A 16433-nucleotide genomic window follows, 5' to 3' on the forward strand; every position below is an offset into this window, starting at 1 on the left:
GGGAGGAGGAGGAGGAGGAGGAAGAGGAGGAAGATCCGCAGCGCACCGGGGAGCCGCTGAAACCGAGTCCGCTGGAGAGAGGCAGGAAGGCGGCGTGAGGAAGCTGCAGCTCCGCGGCGGAAACATCCGCGCGCTGCTCGAGTCAGCCGGTAAAAACTAATAAAAGCTGTTTGAAAATGACAACCTAATCTCAGACGGTTTGCTTTAATCGGGATTTTTACACTGAGGTAAAGTGATTTTGGCTCTTTTGACAAAACGCCTGATGCTTTTTTATCTCAGACACAAAGTTTGCAGCTCGATCGTCTCACTTCTCTTTTTGCTCAAGTTTTAGATTTAAAACTAAAAGAGTGAGACTCTTTCGGCCCCGGCCGTGTTTCCTGAGATAAGGACTTGAACCTCGTGCAGGAGCAGAGCAGCAGCCGTGACAACCAACTTTTCCCCATTTTTTTATCGGACGCACCTCGTCCACACCTCCCGGACGCATCCTGCAGGACGCAAACGCCACTTTCTCCTCCACCGACCACTTTCCTCCAACAACGTTCAACTGACTGGCAGCGCGCGCAGTCGACACATGAAAAGTTTCGTGGTTTTTAAGGGATTTTTTTTTTTGGTTTGTTTGTTTCCTTTACCTCTGAGCCGCTGTGTTGGCGTCCAAAATCCCCGCGCCCTGCATCCAGGAGCGGACCGGGGTCATGCCGGTGGGGAGCGGCTCCTCCTTCATGGTCAGGGCCCCCCGGGGGAGGCTGTCCTGGATGGAGAACATCAAAGTGTCCTTCTGGGAGCTTTGTCTTCACCAGAAACACGAAAGAAGACGAAGAAGAATAATCCTCCCTGTAGCAGCCACTCAAAAAGCCAAAGGACCACCTGGATTAAGGTGGAGAAAAGAGGAGCGATGCGCAGGAGGAGGAGGGGTGGGGGGGTGGGGGGGACACACGAGTACCGGGTCCTGATCCAGAGAAGAGCCCCGGATCCCTCTGGGTTTCTCCGGGCTTGTTTTAGATCCCAGCCCCGGCTCGCAGCAGCCCGGGCTTTAAACCGGGTCTGTGAAGTTAAAAGAGGGCGGAGAGAGGCGCGGAGAGCGGGGAGAGCATCTCAGAGGAGCCGGGAGGAGAGAGAGGGAGAGCGGGGGAGACGCGGAGCACAATCAGCCGGGATCCGGAGCGCCTGACGCCGGGAGGACGGAGCGGGGAGAGCCGGGGATCAGAGGGAGGCGAGCAGCCGCCGATTCGTGGAGAAATGAAAAGTGGGATAAAAAAAACAAGCCAGTGCTTCAAAAAGGAGTAAAATGAAATGATTAGCAAACAAGAGGGAGGGACGGACCGTGGAAGGCTGCGGCTCCCGGGGGAAAAGGGGGATTGGGCAGCGAGAAATCTCATCCCCTCCCTCCCCGGCTCTTTATGGCTCCTCTGTCCCGGCGGAGCGCTCCTTCTCCCGGGGTCCGCGGCTCGGAGCTCCCGGGGGACCGGCGTGGAGGAGGAGGGGGCGTCGACAACTCCAAATAAGGACGGCTCATCTGAATACCAGCCGCACCTCTGGGCGCTGATTGGCTGCAGCCTCGCGATACGTCATTGTTTTTCAAGGTGCGCGCCAAATAAGGGTTTCCGCGTGTTGGGCCGCGCGCGCTGCAAAAAATGAGGTTAAAACGCGGAGTTTTCACGAGGGCGACGCCAAAGCAGGAGAGATTAGAGTTAATGAGCGCAACAGATGTGACGGCTGAAGGCGCGAGGTGACATTTTCAAACGTTTGAATAAACAAGAGACGCACGTCCCGTTTTAAAGCCTCCAGAGCTCCGCGGAGCCGCAGAGAGACGCTCCGGCACGGGTCACACGTCACTGCCAACACCGCAAACGTCCCGCAAAGTGGCTCGTTCCTGCGCTGTGCTGGGAGGAATTTGGCTTTTTATTTATATTTGTATTTCATTTTGGGGGGAAGGCGGGGGGGACGGGGGACGGGGGGGGGGGGGGGGGGGGGGGGGACTGGGAATACCTGAGTTGTGTGAAGCTGCAGACACACGAGGTGGAATCTCCTCCATCTCCAAACCTTCGTGTCATTTCCGCCCGGGCCCGCTGCGCGTTTATTCTGCGGATACGAGACTGTAATACTGAAGCTGATCACTCCCCCCCCCCCCCCCCCCGATCTGTATTCTCTCCCCTCAGCCGCAGACTTTCTCCAGGTTCCGCGGGATTAACTGGTTTCATGTGGAATAATCTCCTCTGTCATCCCGCGCGCAGGTTGACTGACGCGAGCGGCGCGTAAATTTGGCACCAATTTGTGCTCCTTACGCACGAACATATGGCGCTCTCCCTCTCTCTCTCACACACACACACACACACACACACACACACACACACACACACACACACACACACACACACACACACACAAAATTAGGCCCCAACGCGCACTCTACCGTGCGCGTGCCTGCCTCTTATGTTTCAGTTCAAGTGTGAAATACTTAATTTCTACTTTACATCAAACGGATCAAATAACCATCAACAATAATACCGGTATGAATAATAAAGTGCAGTGATTTAAGGTTTGCTCTCTTGATGTTTTCGGGGGATATTTGACGTCTCCAGCAGTTATTTCGGTTGATTTCGTGGCAGGAGCAGAATTCCTCTAATTAAGCAAAAAAAAAAAAAAAAAAAAAAAAACTCCAGAGCAGCGCTGATTAAATATTTATCCTCCTTTAGCCCGCTGCCTTCCTCCAGGGAAACCGAAACGTCTGGAAAGCCTGGAAAAATACTTGTGCGCGGGGAGAGAAAAAGTCAATGAGACGCTGCAAACATGTTGGTGATGAAGAGGAGGATGGAGGAGGAAGAGGAGGAGGACGGAGCGCGCGTTCATCGGCCCTGATTAGGAGCAAATGTTTTACTTTGACATTATTCAATTAAAAATCTCATAAATATCTGCGTCAGTTTTATACTTTGTGTTAAACATTATTTTATTTAATTGCAAATGTGCTGCGAAGGAATGAAAGTAATTTAGTTTATTATCAATTTATGACGTTAGAAAGTGAAATCTAATTGTTTATTTCATTTATAAATTTCTTCCCATAATGTGTTTATTTCTATTCCAATAATTTAATTCTGTTAAATATTAATTTCTATAAAATGACAGCAAACCTGGAATCTATTTTTAAATTGATGTCCCTGGAAAAACCTTTTATTTTTTTTTAATCTTGAAAATCTAAACCAGCTTCCTGCAGTGAACCTGGAAATCCTTAAAAACCTCAGGACTGAGTTGTGAAAGGTCCTGGAATACCCTGGAGAGTTTGGTTGGTTGTTTTTTTTTTTTAAAGCAAAATGAAATCTGTTCCAGTTATTTACAAAAAAAAAAAAAAAAAAAAAAAAAAAGGTTAGACCTTGAAAAACCTGGAAACGAGCATGAGAACTCCAGAGAACCCAGTCAGGCTCCTGGAGGAACCTCCTCAGAACCGCTCCTTGTCCCTGGACTCTCCAGAACCCCCTGAACCCCCTGGAACCCACTGAGAGGAGGAATTAACATCCAGGACCTCCTCCCAGGACCCCTGGAACGGTTTCAAGCACTCCTTGAAGTCACTGCGGATCGTGGAGGACCCTTCATCCCTCTTCAAACCACCTAGAACCCCCCAGGAGGAGGAGGGGGGGGGGGGGGGGGGTCTCAGAGCCGCTGCCAGGCCCAGGCTTCAACAATAAGAAAATAAAAAAATAAAATACAGTGAAAATGCACATTTAATCTTTTTAAAATAAATAAAATCAGTTTAGAGATTTTTTCTTTTTCCTTATTTGAGTTTTTGTGGATTTATTGAATTTCTTAGGATGAGAGAGAGAGAGAGAGAGAGAGAGAGAGAGAGAGAGAGAGAGAGAGAGAGAGAGAGAGAGAGAGAGAGAGACAGCTGAGGCCTGTATGCAGACAGAGGGCGCCGCGCAGTGGTCACACGCGGTACTGCAGCTCGGGTACAAAGTCAATCTACAGAAAAGTAGAATTCTAAAGTATTTAAGCAGGAAAGTTAAGCGGGTCCTCGACTCGCAGCCTCTTTGTGTCTTTGCAGCTTTATTCTGGAAAAACTTTCACTTTTCCGCTCGTTGCATTTCCACTCTGACTAAAAACTAGAAACATCTGAAGAAATGACCTTTTATTAAAACCCTCCCTCCATGAAGCATCACGCAGGCTGCACTGGACCCGCCGGAAGTAGGAAATAACTGATTATAGGACTTAAAATTAAACATTAAAAAAATGAATTTGTTCTGTTTTTCAAATGTGGATTGAAGAGCTGCAGAAATGTTCTCATGCATCATGTTTAAACCCAAATTTATGTTTTTTTTTGTTGTTTTGAAAGTTTAATTGCTTAAAATGTCATTTAATGGGTTTTTTAATTCGTATTGATATTGTTTTTTTGTTTTTTTAAATCATATTGATTCATAATAATCCTGTCACAATATTTTGACCCACTCAGGTGAAGCAACGTTACAAGAAACAATATAAAATAATCAAAATGATGAATCCTATTATCATGCACCGGATGGAGAAAAACTAAACCACCAAAACTAGAATTTAATGGGTTAATAAGTTTATTTTCACACTTTTTTTTTAAAAAATATCTTATTGATAGAGGATTATATTACAGTTTAAAAACATAAAAACTTTGAGTCGAAAAAGACTGAAGAGAATAAGATGATTTTAGTTTTTTTTTTTAAATAAGGAAACACACTCAGACGTAAAAAAAACACAGAAACTCCAAAACAAATCCTTCTTTCATCCTCCGAAGTGAGTCGAGGCTCCGATCAGACCTCCTGCTGTGAGGAGGTCACGACACCACTTCTACCATCTGAGGGGGTATTTAACCTCCAACACGCCCCCCAAACACACACACACACACACACACAAACACACACACACACAAGCAGCAGAGATTTGCTCTCGCTGCTCCTCGAGCGCAGAACATTTCCGTTGCAGGTTTTATTCTCAGAATTCATGAAACATTTTGTACTTTGAGCTTCTGCGTCACGACGCGGAAACATTTCCCCAGAAACAAACGACAAAGTGTCAGGAAAGAACCAGAGCGACTGAATGTTCTCAGAAATACGCATAAGGATGGAAAATAATGGGGCAGAGACTATTTGAATCATCTGATGTGATGAAGAGGAGCATCTTCACACAAGCAGACTCTGCATTGAAACGAACTGAAGGTATAGAGCGCCCTCCAGTGGACGCAGCTGGTATCACACCAGTCGAACTAGTCCATAGCCCAGCAGTTCCCTCACTTCTAACTACTTTTAAAACCACACTGTCCAACACACAAGACATTCATATGGACACAACTGACAGAAAGAAAAACTCAAACCTACAACAAACTAAATAGATTAAATAAATAAAAACTGAGCTTAAGATACTAAACTCCCAACAAGAGACAGAAAATGACCACAGAGAATCACAAAACTGACTAAAACAAACTTTTATCATAAAGAGACACAAACGTGTTAACAAGAGACACAGAAAGACCAAAGAGAAGGACAAACTAGAAGGAGACGAACAAAAGACACAAAACTGTTTCTAAGAACCACAAAACGACACACAAGAGACGAGACGGACACGAAAACTGACGGCAAAAGAAACAGAAACGTTTAAAATAAATAACACAAAACACACAAAGATTGTTTCCAAAGTGAGAGAAAACTGCCATTTACCCTCAAAACTCCTGGTACAGAAACACAGAATGGCAAAACACGAATAAAAACAAAAATACAAAATAGCAGAAACGGATGGAAAGAAACTAGAAGAGAAAAAAGAAAAACACACAAAACTGCTGGAACGAGACAAAATGTAGACAAGAAGAACGTTTCTACAGAGAGAAGCAAATAAATTAAAATAATGAGCAAAAAACAAGCAGAAAGTATTTTATAGAAACAGAAAATACACACATTTGGAGTGAATAAAGTCTAATTTAATCTAATCTAATCTAATCTAATCGAATCTAATCCTGATTCAAACAGAAACAAAAACTATTCTAAAGTTACACAACATTAAAAAAAAATCCAGAACAGAAAATATGTCAACAAATATAAAAGTGCCTTTCAGGAGCAAACGATCGTCTCAAAACAACAAAAACAAACAACAAAAATAACAACATGAAAACAAACAAACACGAGTTTCTCAACTTGAAGTGACCAGAAACTTTCACTTCCTGGTGTTTGAAGCAGCCTACCTTCACCCGCTCGTCGCGCCACTCCAGAGGCGGGGGGGGGGGGGGGGGGGGGGGCGGGGCTTCACACACCTGCGCAATCAGGCGGTGATGCGGTGTGAATGGTGTCCGTGTCATCTGGTGCTTCCTCGCATGTTGCTTAACACGCGGAAGTCGCGGAAGTGTTAGGAAACGTTCAAAGGTTGTGGAGAACTTTTTAAAAAACTCAAACACTCTTTTAAATAATCGGTCTTTTTATTTTTTTTAAACAAAATCAATGGAACTAAACAATAGAAAACGTAAAAAAAACTAATACAGAACCATAAAACCAGAACGTGTCATTTATCTTTTTTAAATGAATTATAACGATGTTCGGTCTTTTATTTTATTTTTTACTGGAACAGTAACAGGTCCTGGAAGATACTCATAACTTAAATATTGATTTTTCTTCTTTTTTTTTTTTTTAATGTGTAGGAATGTTTGATTCAGGTGGAAATGAGACAAAGATCTTATAAACAACTTATTTTCCTGGAAACACGCCTGATTTCTGTAGAGTGGTGGTTTATTATCTGTTTTCTGGAGGCAAGGACTCTATTGTAAGTGTAGTGTTGTTTGTTTCTTTCTTCTTCTCATTATTATTATTATTATTGTTATTCTGCCACGTATATAAACACAAATTTGACCCTAAACTTGTTCAAAACTCACCAAGGAAACGTTTGTGATCCGTCCTGCAGTAAAGTTTAAACATCCGGTTTCTCATCTATCGTTTCTTTTCTGAATGAGCAAGTGTGTACTACTGCAGACATCCGTACACATATATACATATATACATATTCGTTGTGTATATCTCACCTGTACGGAGCCCCGGAGTGGCCATAGAGTAAAAAAAATTATAAAGCATGAGAACGAGATTATAAGTCGTTCCTATCTTGTTCCCTCGGATTATTAACTTGAGGGAACGACTTATTACCTCGTTCCCATGCGTTATTATTATTATTTCTTCTGCATGGCCACTCAGGGGCTCCGTACACGAGCATTAAGTTGTACTGAAGAAAAAACAATAAAAAATATCTTTGGAAAAAACAGACTGACGTTCGTCTGGATAGGAAACGTTCTTGACATCTTTAGAACCTGCTCAGGGAGAACATGGAACCTCAAAAACAAAAGTCCCAAAGTTTAAAGAAAAGTTTTTAAATGGGTTGAGGTGGATTCTTTTTTCTTTATTTTTCTGTCCTGAGCGCCATCTCTCTCTCTCTCTCTCTCTCTCTCTCTCTCTCTCTCTCTCTCTCTCTCTCTCTCTCTCTCTCTCTCTCTCTCTCTCTCTCTCTCTCTCTCTCTCTCTCTCTCTCTCTCTCTCTCTCTCTCTCTCTCTCTCTCTCTCTCTCTCTGCTCTCTGATAGTCGTTACTCCTTTTTCCATCCCTCCTCTCTTCTGGCTTTCAGAGAGAGAGAGAGAGAGAGAGAGAGAGAGAGAGAGAGAGAGAGAGACTCACCAAGGTCACACCCACAGGCCCAGATACCCCAGTCAGTCGCAGCGCCACCTAGAGGACATGCTTTCCCATCGCTGACCAGCAGGGTATTTTGTTTATTCAGACAGAAAAGTTCAATAATGCTTTTTTTTTGTTGTTGTTTTTTTTACAGAATTTCTGTGAGAAAAGATCAAATTTAAAGACTTCTGAAGACTCGTGCATCGTGTGTCCACTAGGTGGCGCTACAGAGAGGCTCTCTAGACACTGGTATTATAGCGCTGCTCTGCCTCCTAAACTCTTCCTCAACTACAAAGTCTTCAGATAAACTCCTGATTCCTTTTCTGGGGGGATACTCCTCTTAAACACAAACATTTTCACCTTCACTGTTGTTCTGTTGTATACAGGAGTACTTTCACACCGACAGCTACTTACAGTCAAACGTGCCTGTAGTTGGCGGGTCATCTCAGATTACAATATTTAACAACAGTTTTAATGCAAACGAGTGTTTCTAAACATTTGCACACCGTCAGTCCATCCTTTGTTTAAACTGCAGCGGATCACAACTTCCTGCTTTTTGCAGTAAAACTTCGTCCTCGTTGGAAATACACGACTCACAAAAAGTTGGAGATATTCAGCTTCCAGGTGAGCTTAATCTCTGAACTTTTGAATGTCCGAGCCCGGACGACCTGAAGAACGTAAAGAACCCAGTGTGGCTCTGCAGGAACAACACAGGCACTTTTATTTTGACAGTCATTTGTAATAACAATCCAACTTCATCTGTTCATGTGAATTTTTCCTTGTTCTCCCATTGTTAACGTTTATAGCGTGTTGTTCTACGTGCACATGCGTCTGTGGCAGTGCGATCAAAAATAACACATTGATTTAAAACTTTAGGTTTAACTAATTTTAAAAAAAGTGTGTGTGTGTGTGTTTTATTGCAACCTTGTTCATGTAATAAGTTTACATCTGCTTCTATTAGAATTGTCAAAGTGGTGGCCCTGCACTCAAACAAAAACCAGACTCGTGTTAGTTGATATCAGAAAGCTGTTTTTAAGGTGACACGGTGAGGGCCCCCCGGGCCCCCCGGGCCCCGCGGGCCCCGGAGCCTCTGGGTCCGGCCCTGCCGCCTCCATGTTGTCGGCCGCTCGGTCGCAGCTTTCTGAGGCGGAGTGAGACGTCCTGCTCCCGGGCGTGTGACAGCTGCTCGCTGCCTTTAACGGAAGACATTTTGAGCCGCTGCGGTCCGTACGGTTCCTTCTCGGAGTGGCAGCCTGAACTCGGGGGGGCTGACGTGCTGGAGAGTCGGTCTCCAGACTGAGAAAAACAGACGACATTTTAACGGAAACCCGTCGAGGCTCAAGCGGCGCGTGATTCGCCTGCTAGCTAGTTTAGCACCTGCACGAGCCGCAGAAGCTCGCGGTCCTCGATGCTAGTGAGCTAGCCTGCCCTCCTCTTCCTCCTCCTCCTCCTCCTCCTCTCGCTCCACCACCTCCTCCTCGACAGCCGGTCCCTTCTCGCCGACACAATGGCTTTAAAAAGGATTAATAAGGTAACGCACCTCATCTGCTGCTCTTTTATTCAGTCTGACCGTGTCGTCTTTGACGTTTGTGAGCGTTAGCTCGGCTGCTAGCAGCGTTAGCTCGCCCGCCACTCCGCCGCCGCTCGTTTCTGGTTCCAACTGTGGATTAGTGTGTTTGGGATGTGAATGCAGATGTGCAGTGAGAGAGAGGGAGTGTGTGTGTGTGTGTGTGTGTGTGTGTGTGTTTATGTATGCAGGCTCCAGACAGGGACGCGGAGCTCCAGTTATGTCAGGCGTCAAGATCAGACAATGGCTCAGTGCAGTGAGGTTAGCCTGTGACAGGCCTCCAACCCAAACACTGCTGGAGATCCTCCACCTGCAACAGACATCAGCTGGAGATCCTCCACCTGCATCAAACATCAGCTGGAGATCCTCCACCTGCAACAAACATCAGCTGGAGATCCTCCACCTGCAACAAACATCAGCTGGAGATCCTCCACCTGCATCAAACATCAGCTGGAGATCCTCCACCTACATTAAACATCAGCTGGAGATCCTCCACCTGCATCAAACATCAGCTGGAGATCCTCCACCTGCATTAAACATCAGCTGGAGATCCTCCACCTGCAACAAACATCAGCTGGAGATCCTCCACCTACATTAAACATCAGCTGGAGATCCTCCACCTGCATTAAACATCAGCTGGAGATCCTCCACCTACATTAAACATCAGCTGGAGATCCTCCACCTACATTAAACATCAGCTGGAGATCCTAAACATGCACAAAACATCATATTTTGATCTTTAATCTGAAAAAAAAACATCAGTTTTCGACCCTAAACCTGCAGAAAATTTTTTTTTATGTCAGCTTTAGATCTGAAACCTACCAAACATGATCGGCCTCAAACACCAAACCTGCAAAAACTGCTTTAATTCTTAAATTTGACACCCCCCCAAACAAAAAAAATAATCTGATTTAATACCTGAACCTGCAATGCACCTCCAACAAAAAACAGCTTAAATCCTAAATTTGCAACAAAAATAATCTGATTAAAAAATCTGACCCTACAAAAAAAAAACAAGTTTAATGACAAATCTCCAGAAAACGCTGCTTTAAACACGGAACCTGCCGTCTGCAGACGCTTTCACAGCACGACCAACCCCAGCACCGCCTCACACCACTGTTTATCTCCTCATTACATTATTTCCTCGGCACATTTCAATGAACTTGAACCACCAAATGTTTTTGACCAAAAACTAATGTTGAAAGCAGTATGTCAGTTAAAGTCGTTCTGAAGACGTCAAGATACTTTTGGACGGACTGAACCTGTTTAGTACCGTCAGATTGAGGACTATCTTCTGGAGCAGCTGTTTTCCAAGGTGAAAGGTGAACGCGTTGCTGCTCCATCCTCTGTCACTCGCTCCACTTTAACCCACGTCACTTATTGCTGTTACACATTTATGTCCCGCACTGCCGCTCCATATTTTCAGGAGTCACGACAGCGACCCAGACGTGGAACTTCCATTGGAGACTTGCTCGATTCTAAACAGTTCACCCTTATATGTTTAATTAGTATGATACGTTAAGCATAAAGGCAGTTTTTTTTAAATGGTTTATCATCATTTCTACATTTGTATGGCAACATTAATCCCTAAGAGGAGTTCGATGATTCATTTTGTCTGAGATGTTTAAAAATAAGTTGGTAAGGGGGTATATATAGCCCAGATGGAGGGGGGCAATCGCTCCCATTCCCCTGTGAAACTGCCCCTCCACTGTAGTAAAGTAACGACACTCACACTCTGCTCATCAAGTATTTATACACGGCGACTTGTACTGATGCTGAAAGACCCGAAACTGGTTTGTTGCTCCGATTCGACCAGCTGGATTGTCACAACAGTCCCAGATCAGCCGCCTGTACCTGCTCAACACATGTTGGCGACAGCCGATCCCCATCTGACAAGGAGAAAAGGCGTGAAGACAACCGGACGGCGGCATCACGCCCTCCAAGCAGTTGAGAACCAGTTTACAAACCAGCCAGCGATCTCGGCACTAAGCCGTCGTGTGGCCTCATGAAATCAGCAGTCAGATGACGTAGAAACTAACACAGCCGTTCTGAAGTCATCCACACTGTGTTCCAGCCGAGGAAGTACCATTTCCATGTGACCGCACAAGAAGTCGGTTACAGGTGACTGACAGACGTCGTTTAAGGATCACGTGGGTGAAGTAGTCGCTGTGAAGTCATCGTCATCGTTACGAGTCGCTTCTGGACAAAAGGACGAGTGGCAGCAGTGATTCGATGCGTCGGTTTACTCTTCATCATGTCAGTGGACACCGCCCGTCTGGCAGCTTTCAGAAACTTCCCACTTCCTCAACAGGATAGTCAAATTTATTATTATTAATCTGAGTTCTTCATGAACAAACCGGTGGGCCTGGTGTTGAGGAGAGCAGTGATGTGGAGTAAAAATATACAAATTTAAGGCTTTGAGGTGTCAGATATCGTTAGTCCACAGCTGAAGTAGCTTCTCTGAATAAATGTTGAACAAATGAGCACCGACCTGAGGAAGTTAACTAAATGTGTTCAGACAGCTGCACCAACAGAATGTGTTCTGGTTTTCTGGAGAGGACTCGTTGGTACAGTCTGCAAACATCCCAGTTATTTTAATGTTTTGTCGAACCCGGTCCGAGGTGAAAGATGAGCCGTCTGAGCCCAACATGTCCGTCACATGCCGACATGCAGCCAGTTTGGCTGCTGCTGCTCCTCCTGCAGACTGCTGCTCCTCCTGCAGACTGCTGCTGCTCCTCCTCGTCCTGTAAGCTGCCGTGTTTCTGCTGCGACATCCCGATCTGGCCTCCTGACTCTTGTGTCCGCACGACTCGGAGAGTAAAAATAGCCCGCTGCTTACACATCAGTGTCGGCCGGTGTGTCTGGTTTTGTTTTTAAATGCTGCATTCACACGGGAGATAGGAGATGAGCTGCAGGCCTGAGCCGCTGTCGCTCCTGCAGGTGCAATCACCAACTCACTGCCTCATCCCATTAAAGCTTCTGGATCAATTATTAGCCCCCTGAAAAGGTCAGAGATGGTGAAACACATCCAGTGTGATGGGATGAACGTAGTCGTTGATTAACCTGGAGCTGAAATAATTTGCATGAATTAAAAATGCGTGTTGCAACAAGAGAGTCTGTGTTTGGACCGAGGGCTCGATTAAAAGGCTCCTGTGACTCCAGCAGGCTTTTAAGTTCAGCTTAAGATGCTCCAGCGCACTGAAAAACCTCCGCTACGACGTGTATGACGGCACAATGTCGCTCTGAGCTCAATCGGGCGACAAATGCGGAGTTATTCATTCACCATCTGCCTACAGCTCTGATGATGTAGGAAGCAAACTGTGTCCAGTTGTTCTTCAGGTAACGGCTTCGTGCAGGAGAAAAATGTGGATGTAGTCTAATGCTGGTAGCTGGTAGCGGCTGTCGCTGGTAGCGGCTGTCGCTGGTAGCGGATGTAGCTGGTAGGGGCCGTCGGTGGTAGCGGCTGTAGCTGGTACACCCGTTAACACAAAAACCAAAGCTGCATGCGGCTTCAGTTTTGGTTTCTGAAGTGTTCCGTGTGGTAAAAAAAACCCGTGAGGTTTTAATAATGATAATAATGTCCGTACGTACAGGAGTGTAGATCGTAGGCCAGGCTACTGGTTGTAGTGTTGTTGTATCTCAACGTTCCAGCGCCTGTCGTCAGTCTGCAGCCGCGGCTGGTTTGACTGTCAGACGAACGGCTGCAAAAACGGGGTCAGTCAGATGCGGTGATATTTAGCCCGCCGAGTTTAGCCAGTAACCCGACAACTTGTAATGACAGTTATTTTCACGTCCCGGCTGTTGGACTCGGTGACCGTCCTGATGCAGGACGAACAACCTGTCGTGTTCCTGCAGGAACCACAGGAACACGACATGTTGTGCTGAACAGAGGAAGAGAACAGTCGGGGATCGTCTCTTAACTCGTGTCGTATCTGATCTGTAGGAACAGCCGCCATCACTGAGGAAACACGTGAAGGAATCGTCCACTAACTATTGTTCTCTATACAACTCGAAAGATTTAACAGCTTTTCACTGAAGTCTCCAATCATCGAGTTTTATCTGGAAAGAAACTTCCAATTTTGAATTAATTTTCTGTGGGTGAATTCCTGGACTGTTCCTGCTCGAGACGATTAGACTCTTACTGACAAACTCTCAGCCGATGAATCATGAATCCACAGAGAATCTCAAGTCTCTGGAAATAAAAGTGAACTGCTTCTAGTGCTTCTTAAGCATTTTAGGCAAAACAAACAAACAGCCTTTATCCACTGAGGCGAACACGGAGCGGACTTAAACTATTGATCAGACTGGAGTCTTTAGATCAGCGACACGTCGGAGGAGAAGACGACTTTTTGGTTGCCGAGTGTGTCTGGACACGTCGACTCGGTTTGAACACGCAGCGCTTCACCCAGATAGAACCTGATTTTCTAGTTCTGTGTGTTCAGCTGATGTGCCGTGTGCTTTCTCCTGCGTCCGACTGAACCGCTCTGTAATCTGTGTGTGTGTGTGTGTGTGTGTGTGTGTGTGTGCAGGAGCTGCAGGATCTGTCCAAAGACCCTCCGGCTCAGTGCTCCGCCGGCCCTGTAGGAGACGACCGTGAGCACCTTGGTCTTCTCTCTGCACATGAAGCTCTGAGTCCTGCTGCCTCACTAATCCTCCCTCTGCTTTTCTCTGCAGTGTTTCATTGGCAAGCAACTATTATGGGCCCGGTGAGTATCGGACTCTGTACGTTTAACGTCGCGGCGTTCGAGCAAAACCGGCGTTTTTTTTTTTCCTTCCTGGAAAGTTTTGTAAACAATGCAGTTGGCAGGTCAGGCCACAAGTTGGCGCCACTTGTTTTTGTAATGAAACCACACACGCGTATAGAGTGTCAGTGGTACGCCATAAAACATAGGGCCGGGGGATTTGGCCTTAGAAAAGAAAAGTTTCGATTCTCTTTTCGAAAATGAACTTAGAAATGACTGCAGACGTCAGATATATTGTCAAAAGTGCTTAGATTGTCCTCAGAGCTAAAATGCATATAAAAAGTAGTTCTATTAACTAGAATCCCAAAGCGATGTTGGATGAAGGGATTCTAACCTGCTGCTCTGTCCCGCTGCAGCCCGACAGCCCCTATCAGGGCGGCGTTTTCTTCCTGACTATTCATTTCCCGACAGATTATCCCTTCAAACCACCCAAGGTCAGTAAACGCCTCACACCCCTCCCCCACCCCGGACCCAAACCTTCAGCTCTGACCTGTGTGTCCGTCCGCAGGTCGCCTTCACAACAAGAATTTATCACCCAAATATTAACAGTAACGGCAGCATCTGCTTGGATATATTGAGATCACAGTGGTCTCCAGCATTAACTATCTCTAAAGGTGAGTGGCATGCTGGTCCTCTGGGAGCAGTAATCTCACAGTAATCAGAGTATTTGTCAAGATGCTACTGAGACCTACATGGAACCATTTTCTGTCCACAGTCCTTTTGTCCATTTGTTCTCTGTTATGTGACCCGAATCCCGACGACCCGCTAGTGCCAGAGATCGCCCGCATCTACAAAACAGACCCCACAAAGTGAGTCAGTCACTCTCACTCTCTCACACACACACACACACACACACACACACACACACACACACACCCCTACCCCTTTAACCCACTGTTTGGTCTCAGGTATAACAGACTAGCCAGGGAGTGGACAGAGAAGTATGCCATGCTGTGAGCGGTAAGCGCCGAGCTCACCTGAGACTCACCTGTGTGTCTGCTCGAGGTTTTCCTGAACGCATGGCCGCAGACTCTCAAACCTGCATGACGCTCAAACTAGCAGCGAGGACCAGGTACCCCCAGCCAAGAGTAGAGTTACTTCAGCAGTTACTGCAAATACCAAGTGCGTTCAGCTGAAGTCACATCAGTTAGTGGAGGAAGATGCTCTATAATCTGATGTTAGGACAATGCTCTGTAATCTAGAGGTTAGTGGAAGACGATGCTCTATAATCTGGATGTTAGGCGGAAGGAAGATGCCCTTTAATCTGGATGTTAGGACAATGCTCTATAATCTGGATGTTCATCAGCTGGTGAGTCGTCGTTGCTTCAGATTAAAGTTATCCAAGCTGTTTGTGCTCATGCAGCAGCCCAGGTGCCTGATGGGAAAATGAAACTAACCAATCTGTGTCGTGTCTCTTTGTTTACGTCCCAGTGAAGTCGAGCTGCACACGTTTCATTTCTACAATATTTCAAAACGTTGACAGAAGCCCCACACGAGCTCTTTGGATTATTTTCTATAAAAGTGGTGCGTCGCGTTAATCTGAAGGACCAACAACCAGTCAAAACAAACGCCGGTCCATCTGAATGTAATTCAGCTTAACGTTCTCTGAACAACACGGGGAACAGACGGATCAGACGCTCAGGAGAGAGGAGCTCAGCAGTGGAACGTTTTCCCGGCCGTCTAAACCTACAGCAGCTTCACTACAAATACATCAAATATTTCATGAACAAAGTTTGAAATGTTTGACATTTTGTTGAGATTGTGCAGCTTTAGAGACGCAAAACGAATCAGTCGGGAGGAGGAGATTTTTTTTCAGAACGTCTTGTGCGCTCCTGTTCAATCCGCAGATTAAAGTGTGTGTGTGTGTCTCACCTCTTCCTCCTCCTCTACAGGTACAACAGGACAGCTCAGGACTGGACTCAGAAGTACGCCATGTGATCCTCGTCCTGCTTCCACTTTGATTTCTCTCTCTCACACACCCCCACCCCACCCCCTCCCTTAAAAAAAAACAAAACACACCTGTAACTGCAATTTGTTCGTTTGTTTTTTGTCCCATTTGAAGCTTTTAAATCCTCCTCTGCTTTGTGAAAAACAAAATGATAAAAAAAAAAAAAACAAGAGCAGGGGGTCCGAGGACTCGGAGCTGTGAATGTGCCAACTTATTAAAATAAATTAAAGAAGGACGGACCGAGAGAGTGGATCAATAAGAATCATTAATGCATGTCAGTGATTGGTTCATGTGCTGCTGAGAAATAAAAAAATAAATAAATAAAGATGCGACAGCTTCTGTTCTTGGACGAGAGCCGTTAGTTCATCCATCATCCAACACTGTTCTCCTCTTTTTGCACTGAAAAAGAATCCAAGCTCTCCGCGGCTGATCGATCAACTAATAGCTCTGTGAACCTTTCTCTCTCAATAAAGATGAACAAATTGCAGCGTCCAGTCTCCTCATTTCCACCGTCTGCAGCTCGGATC

At 45.6% G+C, this 16433-nt stretch overlaps 2 protein-coding genes across 9 annotated transcripts in view; one reads left to right on the forward strand and one right to left on the reverse strand.

Annotated features, from left to right (window-relative positions):
- Positions 1-1051, reverse strand: part of LOC308110786 (transcription factor COE3) — a 146471-nt gene extending 145420 nt beyond the window's left edge. The window contains exon 1 of one of the 4 annotated variants that reach the window (XM_080465358.1): positions 630-1051. In XM_080465358.1, coding sequence (XP_080321484.1) covers positions 630-763 — 134 coding nt within the window. In that variant the 5' untranslated portion in view covers positions 764-1051. The remainder of the gene's footprint in view (positions 1-629) is intronic. The other 3 variants (XM_080465355.1, XM_080465356.1, XM_080465357.1) reach the window with 3 other exon arrangements.
- A 7191-nt stretch (positions 1052-8242) lies between these two features.
- LOC308111491 (ubiquitin-conjugating enzyme E2-17 kDa) lies at positions 8243-16393 on the forward strand. 5 transcript variants are annotated; one of them, XM_080466412.1, is made up of 8 exons: positions 8243-8273; positions 13746-13809; positions 13891-13922; positions 14315-14392; positions 14467-14572; positions 14674-14767; positions 14867-14918; positions 15851-16393. In XM_080466412.1, the coding sequence occupies exons 3-7, from the start codon at positions 13914-13916 to the stop codon at positions 14913-14915; spliced, it is 336 nt and encodes a 111-aa protein (XP_080322538.1). In that variant the 5' UTR covers positions 8243-8273; positions 13746-13809; positions 13891-13913; the 3' UTR covers positions 14916-14918; positions 15851-16393. The 5 variants fall into 5 exon arrangements, with proteins under 5 accessions (XP_080322538.1, XP_080322535.1, XP_080322534.1 ...); XM_080466408.1 differs by lacking the exon at positions 8243-8273 and adding an exon at positions 8742-9180; XM_080466411.1 differs by lacking the exon at positions 8243-8273 and adding an exon at positions 10954-11337.
- The last annotated feature ends 40 nt before the right edge of the window (positions 16394-16433 follow it).

Source organism: Lipophrys pholis, assembly GCF_963383615.2.
Source record: "Lipophrys pholis genome assembly, chromosome: 6".
In the NCBI taxonomy this organism is placed as follows: Eukaryota; Metazoa; Chordata; class Actinopteri; order Blenniiformes; family Blenniidae; genus Lipophrys; species Lipophrys pholis.

What these genes read in the sequence shown, in the direction of transcription:
- LOC308111491 (XM_080466408.1), top strand. Translation starts at nt 9,157, where the DNA reads ATGGCTTTAAAAAGGATTAATAAG. An exon ending in CGGCCCTGTAGGAGACGACC is followed by an intron (nt 13,810 to 13,890) that starts GTGAGCACCTTG and finishes TTTTCTCTGCAG; the next exon opens with TGTTTCATTGGCAAGCAACT. An exon ending in TACAAAACAGACCCCACAAA is followed by an intron (nt 14,768 to 14,866) that starts GTGAGTCAGTCA and finishes GTTTGGTCTCAG; the next exon opens with GTATAACAGACTAGCCAGGG.